Genomic DNA, 24,615 nt, shown 5'->3' on the forward strand with positions numbered 1-24,615 from the left:
GAGAGGCCACAGCAGGAGCAGGCCCCGAGAAACAAAAAAAAAAAAAAAAAAAAAAAAAAAAAAAAAAAAAATTTAAAAAAAGAAAGGACTCCAGGGCTTCCCTGGTGGTGCAGTGGTTAAGAATCCACCTTCCAACGCAGGTGACACAGGTTCGAGCCCTGGTCCGGGAAGCTCCCACAGGCCACGGAGCAAGTAAGCCCGTGCACCACAACTACTGAGCCTACGCTCTAGAGCCCTCGAGCCACAACTACTGAAGCCCGTGTGCCAAAACTACTAAAGCCTGCACGCCTAGAGCCTGTGCTCTGCAACAAAAGAAGCCACCGCAATGAGAAGCTCGCGCACCACAATGAAGAGTAGCCGCCATTCACTGCAACTAGAGAAAGCCTGCGCGCAGCAACAGACCCAACTCAGCCAAAAATAAATAAATTAATTAATTAATTAATTAATTTTTTTAAAAAAGAAAGGACTCCAGAGGGAATTCCCTGGCAGTCCAGTGGTTAGGACTTCATGCTCTCACTGCTGAGCGCCCGGGTTCAATTCCTGATCCGAGAACTAAAATCCCACGTGGCCAAAAAAAAAAAAGGACTCCAGAGATTTGATAGTCAACCTAAGAGATGGTCACTGTGCAAAATCCCGGGCTCCATGAATAATTAGACAGCAGTAATGAACATAGCCGCTCTATAGGGCCACTTGCCTGAGGCACTTAGAAAATTCTGGCACATGCAAAGGCTACTGTTCACAAGGCCAATTACTCCAGTTTCACAAGATAGCTCATCAGTGCTTCCTTCTGTCACTCGTTCTAGTAGAAATAAGACTGTCTAAGAATTTTCATTTCTGCAGATGATTAAAATTCTTACAAGAGTTGTGTAATTTTCAGCTGGGGTAAAAGAGGTGGGGGGGAAGATAGGGGAGAGAGAAGGGAGGACTGTGGGGATGATTAAAAAAGAAAAAAGTCACAGTAGCTCAGAAAATTAAAAGTCATCCTCACAACAGTTAGAGACGAAAAACCAAAATTCCATGCAAAGAAAAATAAAGACCCTAATACTGGATTCAAAGATTCAAATAGCTCATTTTACAGTCAAACTAATATCACATTTCATGCAACACATTTGACACTGTTTATGCCTCATTTGCCACAAAAAGATCATGGTAAACAAAGATTACATTCCCCTTAAAGTTACTAGCTGAAACCAGGTGCAGTCAGGATTATTCAACCTTGAAAAAGTCATAATGAAGACAGGATATCTTCCCATATGCAAAGAGTAAGATTCTTTTCATAATTATGGAGCATTCAGCAACAACTGACTTACTTAGAATCTGTAAGAAAGTGAGAAACAATAACAGGGTCTTTAGGAGTACTTCGTTTTTATTAGCAACATTGATTTCACCAAAGCTCAGTGATCATTACCTGCTATCATGATGAAACTGTTCAACCCTCTGAGATTACAGGACTTTTTTTTTTTTGCGGTACGCGGGCCTCTCACTGTTGTGGCCTCTCCCGTTGCGGAGCACAGGCTCCGGACGCGCAGGCTCAGCGGCCATGGCTCACAGGCCCAGCCGCTCCGCGGCATGCGGGATCTTCCCAGACCGGGGCACGAACACGTGTCCCCTGCATCGGCCGGCGGACTCTCAACCACTGCGCCACCAGGGAAGCCCAAGACATTTTTTTTTTTTTAAGCCATCTTATTTAACCCGTTGGCATGAATCGCAGAGGACACAACTTCAGAAGTACCACAGAACAGCAGAGTGGATTACGAGTGAGAAGCCCTGAACTCTGCCACTGAGGCGCTGACCACTTTATCTTTTGGAGCCCCAGCTTCCTCTGCTTTAAGTGAGTAACTAGAGATGATGGTCTCTGAGGCCTTTTCCAGCAATAGAAACTCCCTTTTACCCTAGCATTTAGAAGACAGGCCAGTAACAGTCTGGTACCTCTTTCAACTGCAAAATATTTCCCAATAGCGGTTGAAAAGGCCTATCCATGACTATGGTCAGTACCAGAATTCAACAACAATACATACCATAAATCCGTTGCTTTGCAAATATAGCTGTGCTTCAACGTGCTTCAATCTTAACCTACAACATCCATTACTACAGATCAACACTAGTCAACAGAAATTTCTGTGATGATAGAATTCTTCCCTATCTGTGCTATCCATGGATAGGGTAGCTACTAGACACATGTAGCTACTGAGCACTTGAAATGTGACTAGTGGCTGAGAAGCTGAACTTTAAATTTTATTTCATTTTAATTAAACTTAAAGAGTTGCATGTGGCCAGTGGCTACCATAGTAGACAGCGCAGCTCTAGACCCCTGCCCTGCAAAATGATGCTGTTTTTTACTAAGAGTATCAACCAGTAAGCAATAGATAGAATAAACTCATTTTCACACAGGAAAGAGAGAGGGTTGTTGTTTCCTAAGGTTCTAATTTTTGGCAACTGACACCAGCAATCTGATGCTTTATATATGGATTTATGGAAGACCATCCACTTTTGTGTTAGCCATTCTTAATCCACAATGCTACAAGGCTTCAAGAGGCAGACTTGGTAATAGCAGCGAATGCAATGCTGATTCTCTGAAACCTTTCATGTGCATCTACAGAACTGTCGCTGTGCAGTTTATTTCAATGAACATTTTACTGAACATGTACTACGTACCTGGCATCATCCTAGATGCTGGAAATAAAAGGTCCCAGCCCTCCAGGAGTTTAAAGGCTTTGGGGGAAAAGACAACACAGAAGCAGATCTTTTCAAAATAATAATGACAAATGCTGCAATGGGTAAGGGTTCGATGGGGGTCACAGAAAGGGCTCTTAGGCCAGTTTGGAGGATTAGGAAATTTTGGGAGACCACACTGGGGCTGAGCCAGGTGAGGTCACTCTAGGCAGACAAATACAATGAATAAAAAGATATGGCATAAAGAGCAGCAGGTACATACAGCGAACTATTTCTAGGACACAAAAGTCCTACACAGCAGGCAATAGAAGCCTTGCTAAGTAACTTGGACTGTAAGTCGCAGGCAGCAGCCACTGCGGATTTTCTCTAACGAGGAAATGACGTCCTGAGCAATCACTCAGGCTGCAGTGTGGACGATGACACCTGAGGGATCAGTTAGGAGGCTGGGTTCAGTAGCAGGAAGGGCTCAAGGGTGGGAGTTGCGAGGAGAGAGAGAAGACAGCTTGTCTAGTTTAGAAGGAGAAAACTAATAAGACTTGGTGAGGCAAGTGACGAAAGGGGGGACTCAAGGCTGGCTCCCAGGTTTCTGGTTTTCATGGGACTGTTAATCAAGTCAGGGAATAAAAGCCAGCCTGGAACAGATATAGCAAAGCACAGGGAGTGGCACCAGGATGGGCAGGCCCGCCACGTCACCCAAGTCCAGTGAGCACCAGCCACGCTGCTGTGCTGCGTGGAGGTCACACGCACACACACGTGAAAATGGTGTCCCCTGAAGCGGTACGATGGGGCTCCCCTAGGTTTAATTTGCAAAGCCTCATGAAATCACACTTGGCGGCCCACCTTGCACCAGCGAGTTACAAAGCAGGCAAAGAGGCGAGAGGGTCTAACCAGATCATCTTGCCCTAGCTCAGGTAGATGAGATACCATTTCTAAGACTGCTTACATCTTTACCTCAGCAATGAACACATGGCAGTTTGCTACTCAAGCAGCTCCGCAGGAGTTTCAACTCTTTGATAAGCAGAGCATATTAATGCTGCTGCCCCCGCTCTGATGGTTAATACTCAGACTCCAGGAAATCACTTTGAAAAAATTCAGTTTGCATCTACCCTTACATCCAGAAACGGAACTGAATAAAGGCAACTGTTTAAGGGTGTATACTGTATTTTTTATGAATCTGACATGCCCTATCCTGCCCAGCCCCATAGTGAAGAAGTGCTCAAAGGAGCACAGCAGGAAACTAGAGAGCCTCCTGGCTCTTTGTGAGTCAGAATTCGTAGTATCAGCTCATTTGGAGGAGGACCTGGGAATTAGCCTGGATCCCTCCTTTCCGTTAACCGCCCCCCATCCATCCATCCATCCGCCAACGAGTTCATGTCGAAGTACATGTTACAGGCATTCGCTCCTCTCCTTCTCCACAGCCACCACTAGCGCAAGTAACTAGCACACCTGCCGTAGACGGACTGATCTCCAGAGCTTCCATACTCCCTGACTCCAACCCCGGGCGCACGCGCGTGCACACACACACACAGCGTTTTCTCCGCATAAACCAAAGGGTTCCTGTTAAAATGTAAACCCAACCATGGGTCCACTCAACCCCCTCACCCCTGCACCCTGCACTGAAAATCCTCCACTGCTCTTAGAGTAAGACCTCAACTCCTTAATACGACTTTTAAGGTCCTTTAGTATCTGGCCTTTGCTTTCTCTCCGACCTGACTTTCAGCCAGTCCTGTCGCTTGATTACTCTGCTACAACCATGCATGCCTCCTCCTTTCTCTCCCCAGGCCTCTGCAATTACGGGTTCCTCAGGCTGAAATACTCTCTCCTCGGCTCTGAACGTGCCTCAAATCTCAGCCCAACGGCCATTTCCTCAGACAGGCCTTCCCTGGCCATTCCCCAACTAACCGCCTTTACACCATTCATTAACTTACCTTATTTACTGCCTATCTCTCCCACCCTACTAGAACGTTAGCTCCACCAGGACAGGGAATTTGCCTAGCTTGCTCACCCCATCTTAGGGCCTGGCACAGGGCAGGTGTTCAAATTGCTGAAGGAACAAATTAAAGACTGATTCCACTTTAAGTAAAGTGCATTCCAATATGTTCAGATACATCAACAGTGAACTATAATACAAGCACACACTGCAAAACCACATATAACTGGTTTTGGGGATAAGTGCCTGTAAGGACTATTCACACCACAACTCCTCTCCATCCGGGTGTCTCACCCACTTTACAGTGCACGAGTGTTGCTCTTACTATGTACGTACATGAGGGCAGAGCCTGTTCCAATTACAATCACTAAAACACTTCAGAGAAAGGCGCTATTCCATATTAAAGACATCCAGTTACCGTATGTAACTATGATTACCTGGTTGGCTGTATGGATCTTCATAAGCATCCAGCCAATAAAACTGAAATACTTGTTCCTCATCTGCCCCTTTAACCAGTGGGAGGTGACTGGAATCCACTTGAACTTCCAGGGCTGAGAAACTGCTGTCATCTTCCTGATCAATGTCCCAACAAGAGACATCTGGGAGAAAACTTGCTCTGCAAAAATCACATTTTCAAAATCCTTTCAAAATCCGATGGGAAAATTGTAGCACTACTTGTCAGAAAAGTCATAAAATGCTCTTACGAGTAGGATATGGTCCCTTTCCCAGGATCTGCCTCATGTTTTGTCCCCTCTGCTGGCTCCCTCTCTTGGTCAGAGGTCTTGGCATCCACAGGCTCCACATCCACCTCCTCCGTTTCCATGGGCTCATCAAAGTCGCCATCTTCAAAATCCATTGCCCCCGACTCCTCCTGGTCAACTGTACACAATGCCAGCACCGGCTCTCCTGGGGGTGGCATCACACAATCCCATCATGTGCCGCTGCCAGGGAGCACAAAAGCTTCCCCTATGCTGCAACGGCAGCCTACCCCTTGCCCACATGCTATTTACATTTCTCTTCAATCTCCAAATTGGATGTTTTTAACTTTCCCTGCTATGAATTCAAACCTTTCACGCTGAAACTGGCTATTGCAAGCCCTTCAAATTCCCCCCACTTCCTCCTTCACGGGGCCTCCATCTTTTGACAGCACTTTGCAACTGCTTCACACCCTTGCAATTCTGCTTGACAGCAGACTTACCAGCAAATCCAGCACATTTAAGAGGAGCAGGGGTTAATGAAGCCTCCTTCCTTGAGACCGGGGAAGCGGTTTTTCCTGAAGGAGCTGCCTGTCAATGTTTTTAAATGTTTAGTCAGTTAGACCTGCATACTAAAAATACGCATCTGTCCTACCCTGACCAGAGATAATGACAGTTCCCATTTATAAAACGATTTTCTGTTTTATTAATGTAACATCTTCAATTATTTTATTGTTACCTAGGTTTACCCAAAAAACACTTGTTTCCAGAAGGAAAATTATTGCATTTAGCACAGCTGTAACACCTATAATAAACACGTACTAGTTACTACAAAATTTATTATGAAAAAAACAGGCACATGCTATTTTTGAAATATATGAAACTATAATATGAAACAGGAGTGCTAATTTAAAACAAAAGCAAGAACAAATTCAAAGGCATTTCGCTCACACAGAAAAGCAACAAAATAAGCTTTAAGCAATAATAAAAATCAAGATTGAAGGTATTTTCACACACTATACCTTGGGGGTGTGTATAGAGAAAGGATTCAGTGAAGCTCCACTGGATCCTTTCTTCTTCGGTATTACTACAGGTGGTGGAGTTATTTGAGGTGTCTAAAAGGAGGGGAAAGACAGACATTCACTGCCATGCTTGATTTACCACAAGACACAAAAAGTACGTTTCTTCCCCCAGTGAAGCCCAATGAGCAAAGCACTTTTCTCCTTCCCTGCTCCCCCCACAGATCTATATTCATGCAATGAGGTTACTATAGCAACAATACCACAGACTCACTAGAAAACCAGAATAGATATTGAATCCAGCCCTCATCAATTTTTTCTCTTTAAAACTTAACATACTTCTCCCTTACCCTTCCAGAATATTACATTTAAAAACTGTCAAGCTCGAACTACACAGTGTAGGTGTAAGTCATTTTAATCAAGGGTCACTTAGAAAGAAGCACATCTCTAAATGAGAGCTTAGTCTTGCTGTGAAACAGCCCAGTTGCAAATTTCAGTACAGATGAACCTGTCTGAGTTCTATCAGGGACAGCTCACTGACTCTTCCCTCAACCCCACTCGGAATTCAAGACGAGGATCTCACGCTGACTGTGCAGACTGACAGGCTTCAATCCATTTCGGGAACATACGTGGCAGCAACTGAGTGCAAGCAGTGTGCCTTCCCAGAACTGACTCATGTGGATTCTTACTACTTCAAACACAGCCCCACACGGCCCAATCTACACAATCACAGAGCCCAGAGTAGCTAGAAAGTACTCAGCTAAAATGGTGAAAAGAAACCAATTTGAAGGGCTTTGTTTTGGTTTTGGGGTTTGTTTTCTTTTGTTTTGTTTTTTGGTGGTGGTGTTGTCACTGAATTTTCTGTTTTGCATTCTAGTAATAGTCTGTTTTGTAAAATTACTGAATTGTTTCTTCAGCCCATGTCTCCTGAATATTTGACAACTCCTGGAGATTCACTTACCTCAGTGTTCAAATCCTGCAGAATATCACCTAGCAGATCATCCTTGGACAAGTCAACAGCTTTCTGGAAATTATAAAGGCAGGAAGAATGAGAAAGCCCTGCCCTTCATATTTTCACCCAGACCCCATGTCAGTGGAAGGAAGAACGCAGCCAGTCAGTCCTTGCCTCTTCATCCCTAACTCTGAGGGCTCCTCTACTATTCACAGATCTTAACCACCAGGGGCCTAAACATAACTCCTACACCCTGAGCCCCTGCCCTCAATTTTCAGCTTCATTCCATAATCCTCCTGCTAACCACCAAAATAAACACACTGTCAGTGCAGCTTTCTGGTTTAGTTTTCTCTTCTATCTCCAAGCCACAACCACTGAGGTGCCTCAATTCACCTAGAAATCTACATCCAACTTAGTGACTGAGATTGGGAAAACATTACTCAAATATTTGAGTTCAAACATATTGGGACTTCCCTGGCAGTCCAGTGGTTAGGACTCAGCACTTTCACTGCCGTGGGTCCAGGTTCAATCCCTGGTCAGGGAACAAAGATCCCACAAGCCACGTGGCACGGCCAAAAAAATTTAAAAATACAATAAAATAAAACTAAAAGCAACATTAAAAAAACATATTGACCACTTATTAACTGTATAATCAAACATTAAATATAATCAAAGATCAAAGACCAAGCTCATCTAGAACCAGGGGATTAGCCTAGCAGCCTTCATAAGATCAACTGGTTAGAGCTATGGGGAATCTGACAGAAAAGGTGAACTATGAAGAAACAGGACACTTCGCTTCAAAAAGGAAGAGGCAAATATAAGAAAACCATGAGACGCACATCTGCAGTTTTCTTCCCAGCACTGGCAATGAACATTGACTTGATATTGTTCGGTTTTGTCACCATGGCCTTCTTGACATTCCTCTTGTCTTTGCTGCATGCTTTATCATTTTTTCCTGTTAGAAGAAAATTTGTTTAGAAACACGCACCAGCAAAAATCAAAATGGAAAACCAAAAGCCCAGTCACCTAACCTCTGTATATGAGACTATGACAAGAAAAATGTTAAAAACTCAAAATACAAAACTATGAGACTTTAATGCAAGGTACACAGGAAAGAACCTTTAAAATGAGCTGAATTCAGGACAACTTGACTAAATGTTACTACAGAAACTGATGAAATGTCAGTCAAATATCAGGATGAGTTAAGTGGGACTGTTTAATTGCTGCTGTTAATGTAAATAAAAAGCTTTTTAAAAGGTGGGTGGGTTTTTTTTCCCCCATAGAAATAAAAAGATCAAGCTCATCTGGTTCCAGGGGATTAGGCTTGCAGTCTTCATGAGATCATTTTAGTGTGATACTGACTCTGACAGGAAAACTGAACTACGAAAAAACAAGATCACCAGTTACGGTACTGTAGCATCCTAGTTTCCATTTTATGAGGAACGCACGTCCTAGCAACACTAAACAGCATGGAGACATTTGTTCCATAAAGAACAACTTGTGCCATATGTTTTCTCGTCTGGGCATGTGGAAACCACCTGCAAACTCCTCTACTACTGTCAATTTTACTCTCGCTTTCTGACTCATCCCAGAGCAGCCTCCACCTACAAGACCTAGAATGAATAGTTAACATAGTGTGGTAGTGCCATATGAATAAACAGATCAGATGAAACAGAATATGGAGTCTAGATAAAGACCAAATTACTTATGGAAAATTAGCATAAAACAAAGGTAACATCTCATATTACTGGGGAAAAGATGGACATTTTAATAATTAGTGTTGGCTACCCATTTGTAAAGAAGTAAATCAGTATAAACACCAGGCAGATCACAGGTCAAAATTTTAAAAATGAAAAAATAAAAAAAAATAAAAAAACAAATAAAATTTTAAAAATGAAATTATACAAATACTTTAGTAAAAAAGGCAAATTCCTTGTAACCTGGACGTGGGGAAAGTCTTTCTATCTATGATTCAAAATCCATCTGCAAGAAAAAAAAGAAAGGATCGATCGACAGATGCAATTATATCAGAAACCAGTTTAAAGACAAAACAGAAGAAAATTTTTGCAATATGTTTTGCAGAGAAAAAACCAATTTCACTGATATTAAAAAAAAAGGCCAGTGGAATTCCCTGGCAGTCCATTTGATAGGACTCCACGCTTCCACTGCAGGGACCCAAGTTCGATCCCCTGATCAGGGAACTTAAGATCCCACAAACCGCATGATATGGCCAGAAAAAAAAAGGCCAAAAACCCAAAGGAAATGTGGGCAATAAATACTAACATATGGTTCACATTAAAAAAATATACAGGGCTTCCCTGGTGGCACAGTGGTTAAGAATCTGCCTGACAATGCAGGGGACTCGGGTTTGAGCCCTGGTCCAGGAAGATCCCACATGCTGCAGAGCAACTAAGCCCGTGCACCACAACTACTGAGCCTATGCTCTAGAGCCCGCGTGCCACAAATACTGAAAGCCTGCGTGCCTAGAGCCCGTGCTACACAAAAAGAGAAGCCACCGCAATGAGAAGCCCACGCACTGCAATGAAGAGTAGCCCCTACTCGCTGCAACTAGAGAAAAGCCCACGTGCAGCATCGAAGACCCAACACAGCCAAAAAAGTAAAATATATAAACAGCTATTAAGTTTTATGAAGATACCCAACTTCATACGTAAAAGAAATCGAGATGAAAACCACACCAAGATGTCATTTCTTGCATATTAGAGTGGCAAAAATGTGAAAGCTTGACAACACATTCTCACCACATTCTACTGGTGAGGCCATAATGTGCAAATGGACACTCATATGTTGTTCATGGGAGTGTAAAATGGGACAACTCCAATGGAGAAGAAATTGGCAATATCTCATGAAACTTCATGTGCATGTCCTCTCTGAGCCAGCAATCCCACCTCTAGGAATTTTCCCTGAGGAAAATACCATATGCATAGTTATTCAATGTAGTATTATGTGCAAGAGCTAATTACTGAAAATCTAAATGTTCATTGAAGAATACCAAATGGGAGACTTCTGGGAAGATGGCCGAAGAGTAAGATGCGGAGATCACCTTCCTCCCCACAGATACACCAGAAATACATCTACACGTGGAACAACTACAGAACACCTACTGAACGCTGGCAGAAGACCTCAGACCTCCCAAAAGGCAAGAAACCCCCCACATACCTGGGTAGCGCAAAAGAAAAAAGAATAAACAGAGACAAAAGGATAGGGCCGGGACCTGCACCAGTGGGAGGGAGCTGTGGAGGAAAGGTTTCCACATACTAGGAAGCCCCTTCGCAGGCGGAGACTGCAGGTGGCGGAGGGGGAAGCTTTGGAGCCGTGGAGAGCACAGCAACAGGGGTGTGTGGGGCAAAGCGGAGATTCCCACACAGAAGATCGGTGCCGACCGGCACTCACCAGCCCGAGAGGCTTGTCTGCTCCCCCGCTGGGGCGGGCAGGGCTGGGAGCGATGGAGCACAGGGAGAGGACTGGGGTTGGCGGCGTGAACACAGCCTGCAGGGGGCTAGTGCGCCACGGCTGGCCGGGAGGGAGTCCGGGGAAAACTCTGGACCTGCTGAAGAGGCAAGAGACTTTTTCTTCCCTCTGTTTCCTGGTGCACGAGGAGAGGGGATTAAGAACGCTGCTAAAGGGAGCTCCAGAGACGGGTGCGTGCCGCGGCTAAAAGCGCGGACCCCAAAGACAGGCATGAGACGCTAAGGCTGCTGCTGCCACCAAGAAGCCTGTGTGCGAGCACACGTCACTACCACACCCCCCTTCCGGGGAGCCTGTGCAGCCCGCCACTGCCAGGGTCCCGTGATCCAGGGACAACTCCCCCGGGAGAATGCACAGCACGCCTCAGGCTGGTGCAACGTCACGCTGTCCTCTGCTGCCAAAGGCTCGCCCCACACTCTATGCCCCTCACTACCCCCGGCTTGAGTGAGCCAGAGCCCCCGAATCAGCGGCTCCTTTATCCCCGTCCTGTCCAAGCGAAGAACAGATGCCCTCCAGCGACCTACACGCAGAGGCAGGGCCAAATCCAAAGCTGAGCCCCTGGGAGCTGTGAGAACAAAGAAGAAAAAGGGAAATCTCTCCCAGCAGCCTCAGGAGCAGCGGATTAAAGCTCCACAGTCAACTTGATGTACCCTGCTTCTGTGGAATACATGAATAGACAACAAATCATTCCAAATTAAGGAGGTGGACTTTGAGAGCAAGATTTATGATTTTTTCCCCTTTTCCTCTTTTTGTAAGTGTGTATGTGTATGCTTCTGTGCGAGATTTTGTCTGTATAGCTTTGCTTCCACCATTTGTCCTAGGGTTGTAGACGTCCGTTTTTTTGTTTTTTGGTTTTTTAAAAAATTTTTTTCTTAATAATTACTTTTTATTTTAATAACTTTATTTCATTTTACTTTATCTTCGTTCTTTCTTTCCATCCTTCCCTCCTTGAGACAACGAATCATCCCAAATTGAGGAGGTGGACTTTGAGAGCAAGATTTATGATTTTTTCCACTTTTCCTCTTTTTGTGAGTATGTGTATGCTTCTGTATAGCTTTGCTTCCACCATTTGTCTTAGGGTTCTATCCGTCTTTTTTTTTTTTTCTCTTAATAATTACTTTTTTATTTTAATAACTTTATTACATTTTACCTTATTTTATTTTACTTTATCTTCTTTTTTTCCTTCCTTCCCTCCTTCCTTCCTTCCTCCCTCCCTCCCTTCTTTCTTGCTTACTTTCTATCCTTCTTTCTTTCTTTCTACTTCTACTAATTCTTTCTTTCTACTTTCTCTCCCTTTTCTTCTGAGCTGTGTGGATGAAAGGCTCTTGGTGCTCCAGCCAGGAGTCAGTGCTGTGCATCTGAGGTGGGAGAGCCAACTTCAGGACACTGGTCCACAAGAGACCTCCCAGCTCCACGTAATATCAAATGGCAAAAATGTCCCAGAGATCTCCATCTCACCACCAAGACCCAGCTTCACTCAACGATCAGCAAGCTACAGTGCTTGACAACCCTATGCCAAACTAGCAAGACAGAAACACAACCCCACCCATTAGCAGAGAGGCTGCCTAAAATCATAATAAGGCCACAGACACCCCAAAACACACCACCAGACGTGGACCTGCCCACCAGAAAGACAAGATTCAGCCTCATCCACCAGAACACAGGCACTAGGTCCCCTCCACCAGGAATCGTACACAACCCACTGAACCAACTTTACCACTGGGGACAGACACCAAAAACAACGGGAACTATGAACCTGCAGCCTGCAAAAAGGAGACCCCAAACACAGTAAGATAAGCAAAATGAGAAGACAGAAAAACACACAGCAGATGAAGGAGCAAGACAAAAACCCACCAGACCTAACAAATGAAGAGGAAATAGGCAGTCTACCTGAAAAAGAATTCAGAATAATGATAGTAAAGATGAGCCAAAATCTTGGAAATAGAATAGACAAAATGCAAGAAACATTTAACAAGGACCTAGAAGAACTAAAGATGAAACAAACAATGATGAACACCACAATAAATGAAATGAAAAATACTCTAGGTGGGATCAATAGCAGAATAACTGAGGCAGAAGAACGGATAAGTGACCTGGAAGATAAAATAGTGGAAATAACAACTGCAGAGCAGAATAAAGAAAAAAGAATGAAAAGAACTGAGGACAGTCTCAGAGACCTCTGGGACAACATTAAACGCACCAACATTCGAACTATAGGGGTTCCAGAAGAGAAAAAGAAAGGGACTGAGAAAATATTTGAAGACATTATAGTTGAAAACTTCCCTAATATCAGAAAGTAAATAGTTAATCAGGTCCAGGAAGCACAGAGAGTCCCATACAGGATAAATCCAAGGAGAAATATGCCAAGACACATATTAATCAAACTGTCAAAAATTAAATACAAAGAAAACATATTAAAACCAGAAAGGGAAAAACAACAAATAACACACAAAGGAATCCCATAAGGTTAACAGCTGATCTTTCAGCAGAAACTCTCCAAGCCAGAACGGACTGGCAGGACATATTTAAAGTGATGAAGGAGCAAAACCTGCAACCAAGATTACTCTACCGAGCAAGGATCTCATTCATATTTGATGGAGAAATTAAAACCTTTACAGACAAGCAAAAGCTGAGAGGTCAGCACCACCAAAGCAGCTCTACAACAACTGCTAAAGGAACTTCTCTAGGTAAGAAACACAAGAGGGCTTCCCTGTTGGCACAGTGGTTGAGAGTCCGCCTGCTGATGCAGGGGACACAGGTTCGTGCCCCGGTCCGGGAGGATCCCATGTGCCGCGGAGCGGCTGGGCCCGTGAGCCATGGCCACTGAGCCTGCACGTCCGGAGCCTGTGCTCTGCAACGGGAGAGGCCACAACAGTGAGAGGCCCGTGTACCGCCAAAAAAAAAAAAAAGAAACAGAAGAAAAGGAAAAGACCTACAATAACGAACCCAAAACAATTAAGAAAATGGGAATAGCAACATACATATCGATAATTACCTTAAATGTAAATGGACTAAATGCTCCCACCAAGACAGATTGGCTGAATGGATACAAAAACAAGACCCATATATGTGCTGTCTATAGAGACCCACTTCAGACCTAGGGACACATACAGACTGAAAGTAAGGGGATGGAAAAAGATATTTCATGCAAATGGAAACCAAAAGAAAGCTGGAGTAGCAATTCTCATATCAGACAAAATAGACTTTAAAATAAAGACTATTAGAAGAGACAAAGAAGGACACTACATAATGATCAAGGGATCAATCCAAGAAGATATAACAATTGTAAATATTTATGCACCCAACATAGGAGCACCTCAATACATAAGGCAAATACTAACAGCCACAAAAGAGGAAATCAACAGTAACACATTCATAGTAGGGGACTTTAACACTCCACTTTCACCAATAGACAGATCATCCAAAATGAAAATAAATAAGGAAACACAAGCTTTAAATGATACATTAAACAAGATAGACTTAATTGATATTTATAGGACAGTCCATCCAAAAACAACAGAATACACATTTTTCTCTAGTGCTCATGGAACATTCTCCAGGATACATCATATCTTGGGTCACAAATCAAGCCTTGCTAAATTTAAGAAAACTGAAATTGTATCAAGTAACTCTTCCGACCACAACGCTATGAGACTAGATATCAATTACAGGAAAAGATCTGTAAAAAATACAAACACATGGAGGCTAGACAATACACTACTTAATAACGAAGTGATCACTGAAGAAATCAAGGAGGAAATTAAAGAATACCTAGAAACGAATGATAGTGGAGACACGACAACCCAAAATCTATGGGATGCAGCAAAAGCAGTTCTAAGAGGGAAGTTTATAGCAATACAATCCTACCTTAAGAAACAGGAAACATCTCGAATAAACAACCTAACCTTGCACCTAAAGCAATTAGAGAAAGAAGAACAAAAAACCCCAAAGTTAGAAGGAAAGAAATCATAAAAATCAGCAATAAATGAAAAAGAAATGAAGGAAACGATAGCAAAGATCAATAAAACTAAAAGCTGGTTCTTTGAGAAGATAAACAAAATTGATAAACCATTAGCCAGACTCATCAAGAAAAAAAGGGAGAAGACTAAAATCAACAGAATTAGAAATGAAAAAGGAGCAGTAACAACTGACACTGCAGAAATAAAAAAGATCATGAGGGATTACTACAAGCAACTTTATGCCAATAAAATGGACAACCTGGAAAAAATGGACAAATTCTTAGAAAGGCACAACCTGCCAAGACTGAATCAGGAAGAAATAGAAAATATGAAGAGACCAATCACAAGCACTGAAATTGAAACTGTGATTAAAAAGAGTCATGTACCAAAATGTTTGTTGCAGCTCTACTTACAATAGCCCGGAGATGGAAACAACCTAAGTGGCCATCATCAGATGAATGGATAAAGAAGATGTGGCACATATATACAATGGAATATTACTCAGCCATAAAAAGAAACAAAATTGAGATATTTGTAATGAGGTGGATAGACCTAGAGTCTGTCATGCAGAGTGAAGTAAGTCTGAAAGAGAGAGACAAATACCGTATGCTAACACGTATATATGGAATTTAAGAAAAAAAAAGTCATGAAGAACCTAGTGGTAAAACAGGAATAAAGACACAGACCTACTAGAGAATGGACCTGAGGACATGGGGAGGGGGAAGGGTAAGCTGTGACAAAGCGAGGGAGAGGCATGGACTACCAAACGTAAGGTAGATAGCTAGTGGGAAGCAGCCGCATAGCACAGGGAGATCAGCTCGGTGCTTTGTGACTGCCTGGAGGGGTAGGATAGGGAGGGTGGGAGACGCAAGAGGGAAGAGATATGGGAACATATGTATATGTGTAACTGATTCATTTTGTTGTAAAGCAGAAACTAACACACCATTGTAAAGCAATTATACTCAAATAAAGATGTAAAAAAGAAAAGAAAAGAAAACCACATGAATAAACCCTGGTACATCCATACAATGGAATACTATGCAGCTATACAGAAATGAGCAAGCAAGAAAGAAAGCCCTCTATGTGCTGGTATGCAGAGATTTTCAGGCTATCTTTTATTTTTAGCATTTCAGAATTTTCATTTTTTTCTGCATTATCAATACAGTTTTATTTCTTTTTCGTTTTCCTTTTTTAATTGAAGTATAGTTGATGTAGGATATCTTCTTAAGTGAAAAAATGCCAAGTACAAAAGTATCTATAGAAAATATCCTTTGTGTAAGAAAGCAAATAAAAATACATACACATAATTCCATTCCTCAGCATATGCCCAAAAGAATTAAAAACAAGTGTTCAAACAAAAACTGGTATACAAAAGTTCATAGCAGCACTGGTCACAATAACCAAAACATGGAAACAACCCACTGCACTACAACTAATAAATGAATAAACAAAATGTGGTCTATCCTTACAATCTAATAGTATTCAGCCCTAAAAAGGAATGAAGTACTGATTCATGCTACAACATGAACGAACCCTGAAAACACTATGCTAAATGAAACAGGTCAGACACAAATGTCCACATAATTGCATGATTCCAACTGTATGAAATATTCAAAATAGGAAATCCAGAGACAGAAATCGGTTAGCAGTTGCCAGGGGCTGAGGGAAGGAAGACTGGGGAATGACTGCTTAATGGTTATGAGTTTCCATCTGGGGTGAAAGAATGTTCTGCAACTAGATAATGGTCATGGTTGCAAACACTGTTAATGCACTAAATGTCACAGATGATAAATTTTCTGTTATGTACTTTTCATGTGCCTAAGACTATGAAAAGATTTGTAGCACATTTGTGAAAAACATAAGACAGGGGAATTTAATTTTTTAAAGAGATCATTTGGAGCAGTTTGAAAAGAGAATATAAGCAATGGTCAAAATGTTTAGTAAACAAAATTCAGGTCCTAATAAAAAGTATCAAAACAGAAGGTCAACAGAGGTTTGACTAGCAAGGAAGGCTTCACTAAGGGGCTTTAATCTCACCATTGTCGGTTAGCAGGAATTAGATAGGACAACAGGAAACAGAGAAAGAACAGGAGTCAACATTTGAGATGAAATTCTTCCACAATTTTAGGGCTTCGGTTTTGTTTTTGCTTTTTTCTTTGTTTTTTTTCTTGGCCGCGCCACGCAACACGCGGGATCTTAGATCTTAGTTCCCCAAGTAGGGATCGAACCCAGGCCCCCTGCAATGGAAGCGCGGAGTCTTAACAACTCGACCGCCAGGGAAGTCCCCAGTTTGATTTGTTTTATTCATTTTCCCACTGACTTTTCTTCATTGGGATTTAGTTGATGTTTTTCTCTGTTTGAAAACAACATGCCAGGGACTGGATCTACACCAAAAAGAGTTGACCTTTTACTCCCAGGCAAAACTCTATGATTTCTTCTAAGTGTTTAAAGTGGATTGCAGAATTCCATTTCCATTCTGAAGATCTTGGGACCTTACTGGGCTCCTTGGGAGACACTGAAACAGCAGCGACTTGTGGGTGAATGGTGACAAAGCATGGAATAGATTTCTAAGATTAGTTCTTCTTCAGAAGTTCAAGTCATTCTCTCCACTGACGTATTAGTGGGAAACGGTAATATAATGATTACAGAAACAGAGATGGTTCATTTATTCAATAAATGCTGCACATTTTCTTTGCACTTGCTATTGTGATCAGCATTGAGATGATCAGGACGTGGGTCCTTTCCTCAAGAACCTCCCTGTCCAGTCCAATCTCCTAATTTACAGCTGACAAAACTAATGTCCAGAGAGGTGATGGGACTCATTCAAGATGATATAATTAACAACAACGCCAGAAACTAACACAAACCTCCTCACTTCACGGAGGTGAAAAATCACATGGGTTCACTTCATCCTCTTCTTCATGGACTCATAAAAATTAGGAATAACACAATTAGCCACACTACTATCTAATGGTAGGTACCAGTGTGTAGCGTTCCTACATGACACAGGTTGGCAGAAACCAGGAAGATGACCCACATAATTTAACTAATGAATGAACGAATAACATCCCACATGAAAAAAAATATACAACCTTATTTTTTTGTAAAGGGGAACACAGGAAGGATAATTAGAAACTAATAAAAATGGTTACCTATGGAGATGGGGAGAAATGAAGTAGAGAGCATAGAGGTGAGAGTAAAACTTATCTCGTCTATTTCTTGAATATCATTTTGATTTTTAAGCCATAAAAATGTTTTACAATAGTCAAAAACTAAAATTAAAACAAAAGGAAAAAAAAGGATATTTTTAAAAGCCTAAATTCAAATACAAGCAAAAACAAATGAACCTGTGTAATAAACTGATACTACAGCACACAGAAAAAAATTACTTCATATAGCTTCTAAACACAATACCGTCACCATACACCCTCAGTAGGATATATGCCAAGAACAAATAAAACTGCAAAGAGGACTTCCCTGGTGGTCCAGTGGTTAAGACTCCGTGATTCCACTGCAGGGGGCACGGGTTCAATCCCTGGTGGGGGAAGTTCCCCATACCGTGCACTGCAGCCACAAAAAAATTTTTTAAACTGCAAAGAAATTGTAAACTTTACTTAGAAGGGTTGTTGCTAGAGGTATAGGTTTAGTAATTCTAAAATTCCCAAAATTATTCTGAGTATATTTTAGAAGACAAGGGTTTTCACTGAGGGTGAAGCTAAATACAAATATAGATTGGGAAAATGAAGTACCCTGTGGTTTTACACTTGAATCGAATGTATCAGTATGAATTCACAGCATACATGTATATATAATCTCCTAGCTCTGTTCACTGAAAGGGCCTAGAAACCATTACATCCCAGGAGCAACGAGCACATCCCTCCCCCAGATCTGCTACCATTCTCTACTAAAAGGGACCATGATTCTTGGGAGAAATGGGTGATTCCAGGTCTAGGACAGGAATCACCCAAGGAGAACCTGGAACATCTTGTTGGCCCAGAAAGCAAGCAAATGCTCAAAGACTGATGAGACCATGTCAAAAAGAGAGTAGAGCCAGCTCAAAGGGTCTCCCACTGCCAAATTTGCACATCAAACAGAAAAAACGATGATAATGGATACTGAACTCTAACAGCACTTTTATTTAAATCCCTGAGTTTGAAATGCTAATTTAAAAAAAGAGAGTAAGGGGAATTCCCTGGCAGTCCAGTGGTTACCACTGGGCACTCTCACTGCCGGGCCAGGTTCAATCACTGGCTGCGGAACTAAGATCCCGCAAGCTGCAGGGCGTCGCCAAAAAAAAAAAAAAAAAACGGGTAAGGATCATCAGTAGAGGCTGAAAGCACTGGGTAAAAGTTGGTGGGAAAAAGGGATATACACACACTGTCTCAAATTATCACCCCTATTTCCATTAATTACAAAGGTGGAAAGGTAGCTTCACAAGGAAGAGATCTGACAAACATCATCTTAAACCAAGAGATCAAACTTCTTTTCACCAGTAGTGGGACAAACTGACCTTATGTGTCCCTGATATGAGTGGCAAGGACACAACTTCATGTAAATTTTATTTTTGTCAAAATATTTAACCTGATTCTAAGCACAAAAAGACAATCAGGCAAATCCCAGGTTGTGGGACATTCAAAAAAACAACCAGCCCGGTCGTTTTTTGGGGTTTTTTAAATTTTATTTTTGGCCACACAACATGGCTTGCCAGGATCTTAGTTCCCCGACCAGGGATCGAACCCACACCCTCGGCAGTGAAAGCATGGAGTCCTAACCACTGGACCCCCAGGGAATTCCCTGGTCCCTTTAAAAATGTGTCATGAAAGACACTGGGCCAGAGGGGGAGGAAGGAGGGATGGTGCTGCTCTACACTAAATAAGACTAAAGAGACATGAAAAGCCAAGTGGACACTGCATTTTTAAAAACAGTTATAAAAGACATTATTGGGCTAACTGGGGAAATCTTAATATGGACAAAATCTTAGATAACATCCTGAGAATGGTACTGTGACTAAAAAGACAAGAACCCTTGTTCTTAGGAGATCACCACTGAAGCATGTCTACAACTTACTTTCAATAAATTCACCAAAAACAAAGTCTGCATGTATGTGTCTGGGAAAGCGGAAGAGGGACAAAGTGAATAAATGTTATAAAATGTTAATAATCTACAAATTAAGATGCAGACTTTCTGAAAAGGGTAGAGAGCACAGATTTTAGGTTTCGTGGTCACACACGTCTCTTAAGCTGTTGCATATTCTTCTTTGAATTTTTCTTTTCTTTTTTTACACACACTTTAAAAAAGTAAAAGCCATTCTTAGCTTGAGGGCTATATAGTAACAGGTATGATTTCCTTCTGGGGTAATGAAATTGTGGTGATGGCTGTACTACTGTAACTATACTGAAAGCCACTGAAATGTTCACTTTAAATAGGGGAATTGTATGGTATGTTAATTATGTCTCAATAAAGCTGTTCAAAAATAAACGGGCCATAAGTGGGCCATAAACAAACTGGCCGTAAGTGGGCCACAGAGTGCTGACCAGTGATCTACCACTTGGTGGTAATAATGAACCAAACCATAAAAACAAATACTGAAGGGAATTTTCCCCTCTCATTTTACAGGAACTAAATCAGGCTTGTTTACTCAAAAAAATTTTTTTGCCAATGATTGTGTAGCTAAGAAACTATGACACATACATTCATATCATTTTAAATTTCAATTAAACAAAGCAAGTCGACAGAAGTTCTAAACCTTGTTATTGTACTGTACTTCTATCAAAGAGCTAAAATTCTAAGTATGTCACTTCAGTAGGAATAAAAAGATATCAATTCTTGCAGCCCCCAAAATTAGCAAGTCTAAAATGACCACAGGACTAAAAGTTCCAAAATAAGTAAGACTAAACTCTTTGGAAAACAGAGACATGATACTTCATTTCCTGGTTGTTTACGCTTTTTGCATTTAATTTTATACATAACTACACTTCTTTCAACATTAGAACATTTTTTATACTGAAAAACAATTGTGGTAGGTCCTTTTTCCTTAAAGAAACTGTGTCAAAGTACCAAGTCATCTGAAATTTTAGACAATTCTGTATATCTCAAAATGCAGATACCTTTCTCATGGGAATCAAGGGCATGATCTTCAAGGTCATCATCAAAAATCTCTCGGCCATCCTCCACATAGCCAATACCATCTGCAGGAACAAAATTTAATATCGGGATCAAATTTCTAAAATTGGCCAATAATATTTTAGCCATGACAAAAAGATTTAAAAAAACCCTTTTATACCCACTCAGAGGTTCTCCTGGCCCAGGCCATTTTTAAGTGCAGCAGAATCCTGTTCAACCAGAAGTCAGATGAAACACAGCACCCACACAGGTTTTCTGAGTCAAAACAAAAGGATATACAGTTGACCCTTGAACAACCTGGGGGTTAATCCACACATAACTTACAGTCAGCCATCAGTATCCACAGTTCTTCCAAATCTGCGGTGAATTCAACCAACCACGGACCATGTAGTACTGTAGTATTTAATATTGAAAAATATCCATATACAAGTGGACCCAAGCAGTTCAAACCCATATTGTTCAAGGATCAACTGTATACTATGCCTATTTAGGTGAACTAAGGTAATCATTTGGCCCATAGGATCAAAGTTTGCCACAATAGGACGCTTTACAGTACTTCTACTCTACCAGAAGAATAAAAAGTAAAAGAATCGGGCTTCCCTGGTGGCGCAGTGGTTGAGAGTCCACCTGCCGATGCAGGGGACGCGGGCTCGTGCCCCGGTCCGGGAAGATCCCACATGCCGCGGAGCAGCTGGGCCCGTGAGCCATGGCCGCTGAGCCTGCGCGTCCGGAGCCTGTGCTCCGCAACGGGAGGGGCCACAACAGTGAGAGGCCCACGTACCGCAAAAAAAAAAAAAAAAAAAAAAGGTAAAAGAATCAAGATCACCAGAAGTCGGGCTTCCCTGGTGGTGCAGTGGTTAAGAATCCGCCTGCTGATGCAGGAGACACGAGTTCGATCCCTGGTCTGGGAAGATCCCACATGCCACAGAGCAACTAAGCCCTTGCGCTACAACTACTGAGCCTGGAAAGCCGGCAATATAGCTGAGTTCAATTACAGAAGTAGGAACAAAAATATAGTGGCAGGCACAGTCTACACCCCCCTCCCTCTGCTCCGCAGTCAGCACTCACATGCCCAAGAAGTCAAGTCCCACAAACAGGAACCATCGAGCTTTCCACAAGGGCTGTAAGAACATGGGGACCAGCCTCTGCCCGGGGCCCCTGCCGAAGTTACTCTTCACGAGTACAGTCTCCTATAATCCTCACAGCCATTCTGTGAGATAGAGTTTTCCTACGCCCCATCACATGGGGATGGCCCACAGGTTCCGTCCAATTGCTACAGTCATTTCCTGGAGGATTTATACTATAGCCTGAGGTATGTGCCTGGCTTCTCCAAAATGTCCCTCAATAAACTTCCTATTTTTCTGATTCCACACCCTCAAATCATGCATTTGAGGAAAACCCAAACCAAAAGTATGACCTTAAGTTAGCGCCTTACATCTGCCCAAGCAAAGCAGCAACTCCACCGAGTGAGAAGCTACGAAAAGCAAATGATACAGTGCCTGGCAGGCAGTTTCTTCCCACATACCATCATCCACGATCCAGTCGTCATCCTGGCGGGCCTGGACCAGCTTCGAGTACTGTTCCTCATCGACTTCTTCATAAACACTTGTGAAGTCCTCTACCTGCCATCGTACAAGTTTGAGAGAGCTTCAAGTGGAGTGAAAGTGTTAAACAATTCTGATGAAAAAACTGTCAAATTCAAAGTGGAACAGCAGCCTGAAGGAGTAGCTGCAACCAAATCATGAGTTCTGACATTCAACACCACTGCAGGATTTTCCTTAAATAGACATCAATTAACTTAGTATTCCTTTTAGGTGGGTGTTAACATAAGATATTAAATGATTCCATTAGCATAATATACTTGTCACACCAGCAATTACTCATCTACTTCATAAAAAACAAACTGAATTATAGCCAATTCTTCATTAGCTGCTTTGGGGATTAGTCACTTGTAATTTTGAGACTGGTTTCTCCTGTACTTGGCAAACCTGTAAGACATGCCACCTCCCTCTCCACTAGCTGATGGTGCCCCACAAATAGAAAATAATCTTAATAACTGTTCAACCAACCAAATGTAATTCAAAAGGAAAATGTCCCCCATCCATCCCCCTCCAAAAATCAGCAAAACACACACTACGGGTACACCAGAAATGGGTTTTGAGTGATCCCTATTTGTATTACCACTGATTCCCCACCATTTTCAGGTCTTAAAAACTGAGGGCAAGTGCGGAGAGAATGGCAAGGCCTGCAATCACATGGGCTGCCCGACCGCCAGAAGGCCAGAACACCACAAACTACAGGCCTGAAGAGAGCAGACCACCTGAGCACAGTTAAAGCAACAGACAGCATAGATGCACACCACTGCAGTGAGAATTTGGCGGGCTCCCATCTCCCAGATGAGAATTTGGTGGACTGGTTAGCAAGAACTTAAAGATACCTCGTTAAAAACTCCCCCTTAGGGCTTCACTGGTGGCGCAGTGGTTGAGAGTCCGCCTGCCGATGCAGGGGATGCGGGTTCGTGCCCCGGTCTGGGAAGATCCCACATGCCGCGGAGCGGCTGGGCCCGTGAGCCATGGCCGCTGAGCCTGTGCGTCCGGAGCCTGTGCTCCGCAACGGGAGAGGCCACAACACTGAGAGGCCCGCATACTGCAAAAAAAAAAAAGAAAAACAAAAACTCCCCCTTCTCTTGAGAGTTCTGCCTTTTCAAGTGGTGACTGGAGGAAACGACCAACTCCATCTGAAGAGCTAAGACTCTAGGAAAAAACACCTGGACACAGAGCTTTGAGAGCCTGATGGGTAGAGTTGACTGGATTTCTGCCACACCTACCGGGCTTATAGTAATTACAGGATTAAGCTCAGTTTTTACCTCCGGTTTAATCTACTCAACAGGGATCACCGGCAAACACTGATCTGGCCTTTGATCATTTGATGACAGAAACTACCTGCCCTACCAAATTAAGTTTTTTGACAACCCAAACACAAACTAGTCTAATTAAAATGACTGTACTGACCAACTTTCTTTTTGAGGGGAGAGGGAACTGGCAAGGTTAGCTTTGTTGGCTTAAGTCTATTATGCATACTGTGTCTCTCGTTTAAGCAACTCATTTATATACTATCAAAAGACATCGGAAAACTATTTTTAAAAATCATTTTGGGGGCTTCCCTGGCGGCGCAGTGGTTGAGAGTCTGCCTGCCGATGCAGGGGACACGGGTTCGTGCCCTGGTCCGGGAGGATCCCACATGCCGTGGAGCGGCTGGGCCCATGAGCCATGGCCGCTGAGCCTGCGCGTCCGGAGCCTGTGCTCCGCAACAGGAGAGGCCACAGCAGTGAAAGGCCCGCGTGCCGCAAAAAAAAAAAAAAAAAAATCATTTTGAGTTAAAAAGTCATTTTGACTCAATCTCTAAAAACACTGCTACTGCTCAGCTTGAACTCTTAGAGCCACGCCATTAACATCAGTGATTAATGGGAAATCAGTCACATTGTGTCAACGTCTGAAATGCCCCACAGAACTCCTTTATAGAAGTACCTACATTAAAAATGCTTTACTCTTGCTTTACTGTAATCCTTTTAGCAACCCTTTATGATCTGGTTGACTCCCTTAACTTGAATGAATGGTGCCAAATGACAAAAATCCTCTTCTACTTACTTACTAGCCCAATACAGAATAGGCCATGGCTAAACAGGCACATTCTGAAGCCAGGCTGCCTGGGTTCCAATCAAGGCTCTGCCACTGTGACCTCAGATACCTCCCATGCCAAATGCTGCTAATCACAGTAT

The 24,615-nt window shown here is 42.5% G+C and overlaps 1 protein-coding gene and 1 non-coding gene across 2 annotated transcripts in view; one reads left to right on the forward strand and one right to left on the reverse strand.

Moving 5' to 3' along the window:
• Positions 1–24,615, reverse strand: part of POLA1 (DNA polymerase alpha 1, catalytic subunit) — a 308,279-nt gene that overhangs the window by 277,901 nt on the left and 5,763 nt on the right. Inside the window, exons 3-10 of the mRNA XM_007446575.1 lie at positions 22,363–22,459; positions 20,822–20,902; positions 8,109–8,224; positions 7,279–7,341; positions 6,321–6,413; positions 5,802–5,889; positions 5,308–5,509; positions 5,041–5,219 (exon numbers count right to left, since the gene is read on the reverse strand). Coding sequence (XP_007446637.1) covers positions 5,041–5,219; positions 5,308–5,509; positions 5,802–5,889; positions 6,321–6,413; positions 7,279–7,341; positions 8,109–8,224; positions 20,822–20,902; positions 22,363–22,459 — 919 coding nt within the window. The remainder of the gene's footprint in view (positions 1–5,040; positions 5,220–5,307; positions 5,510–5,801; positions 5,890–6,320; positions 6,414–7,278; positions 7,342–8,108; positions 8,225–20,821; positions 20,903–22,362; positions 22,460–24,615) is intronic.
• On the forward strand, positions 7,741–7,813 carry TRNAE-UUC (transfer RNA glutamic acid (anticodon UUC)). The gene has a single exon. It is a non-coding gene; the product is annotated as a tRNA-Glu (tRNA).

The sequence above is a fragment of the Lipotes vexillifer genome, unplaced genomic scaffold (genome assembly GCF_000442215.2).
Source record: "Lipotes vexillifer unplaced genomic scaffold, Lipotes_vexillifer_v1.1 scaffold1086, whole genome shotgun sequence".
Taxonomy (NCBI): Eukaryota; Metazoa; Chordata; class Mammalia; order Artiodactyla; family Lipotidae; genus Lipotes; species Lipotes vexillifer.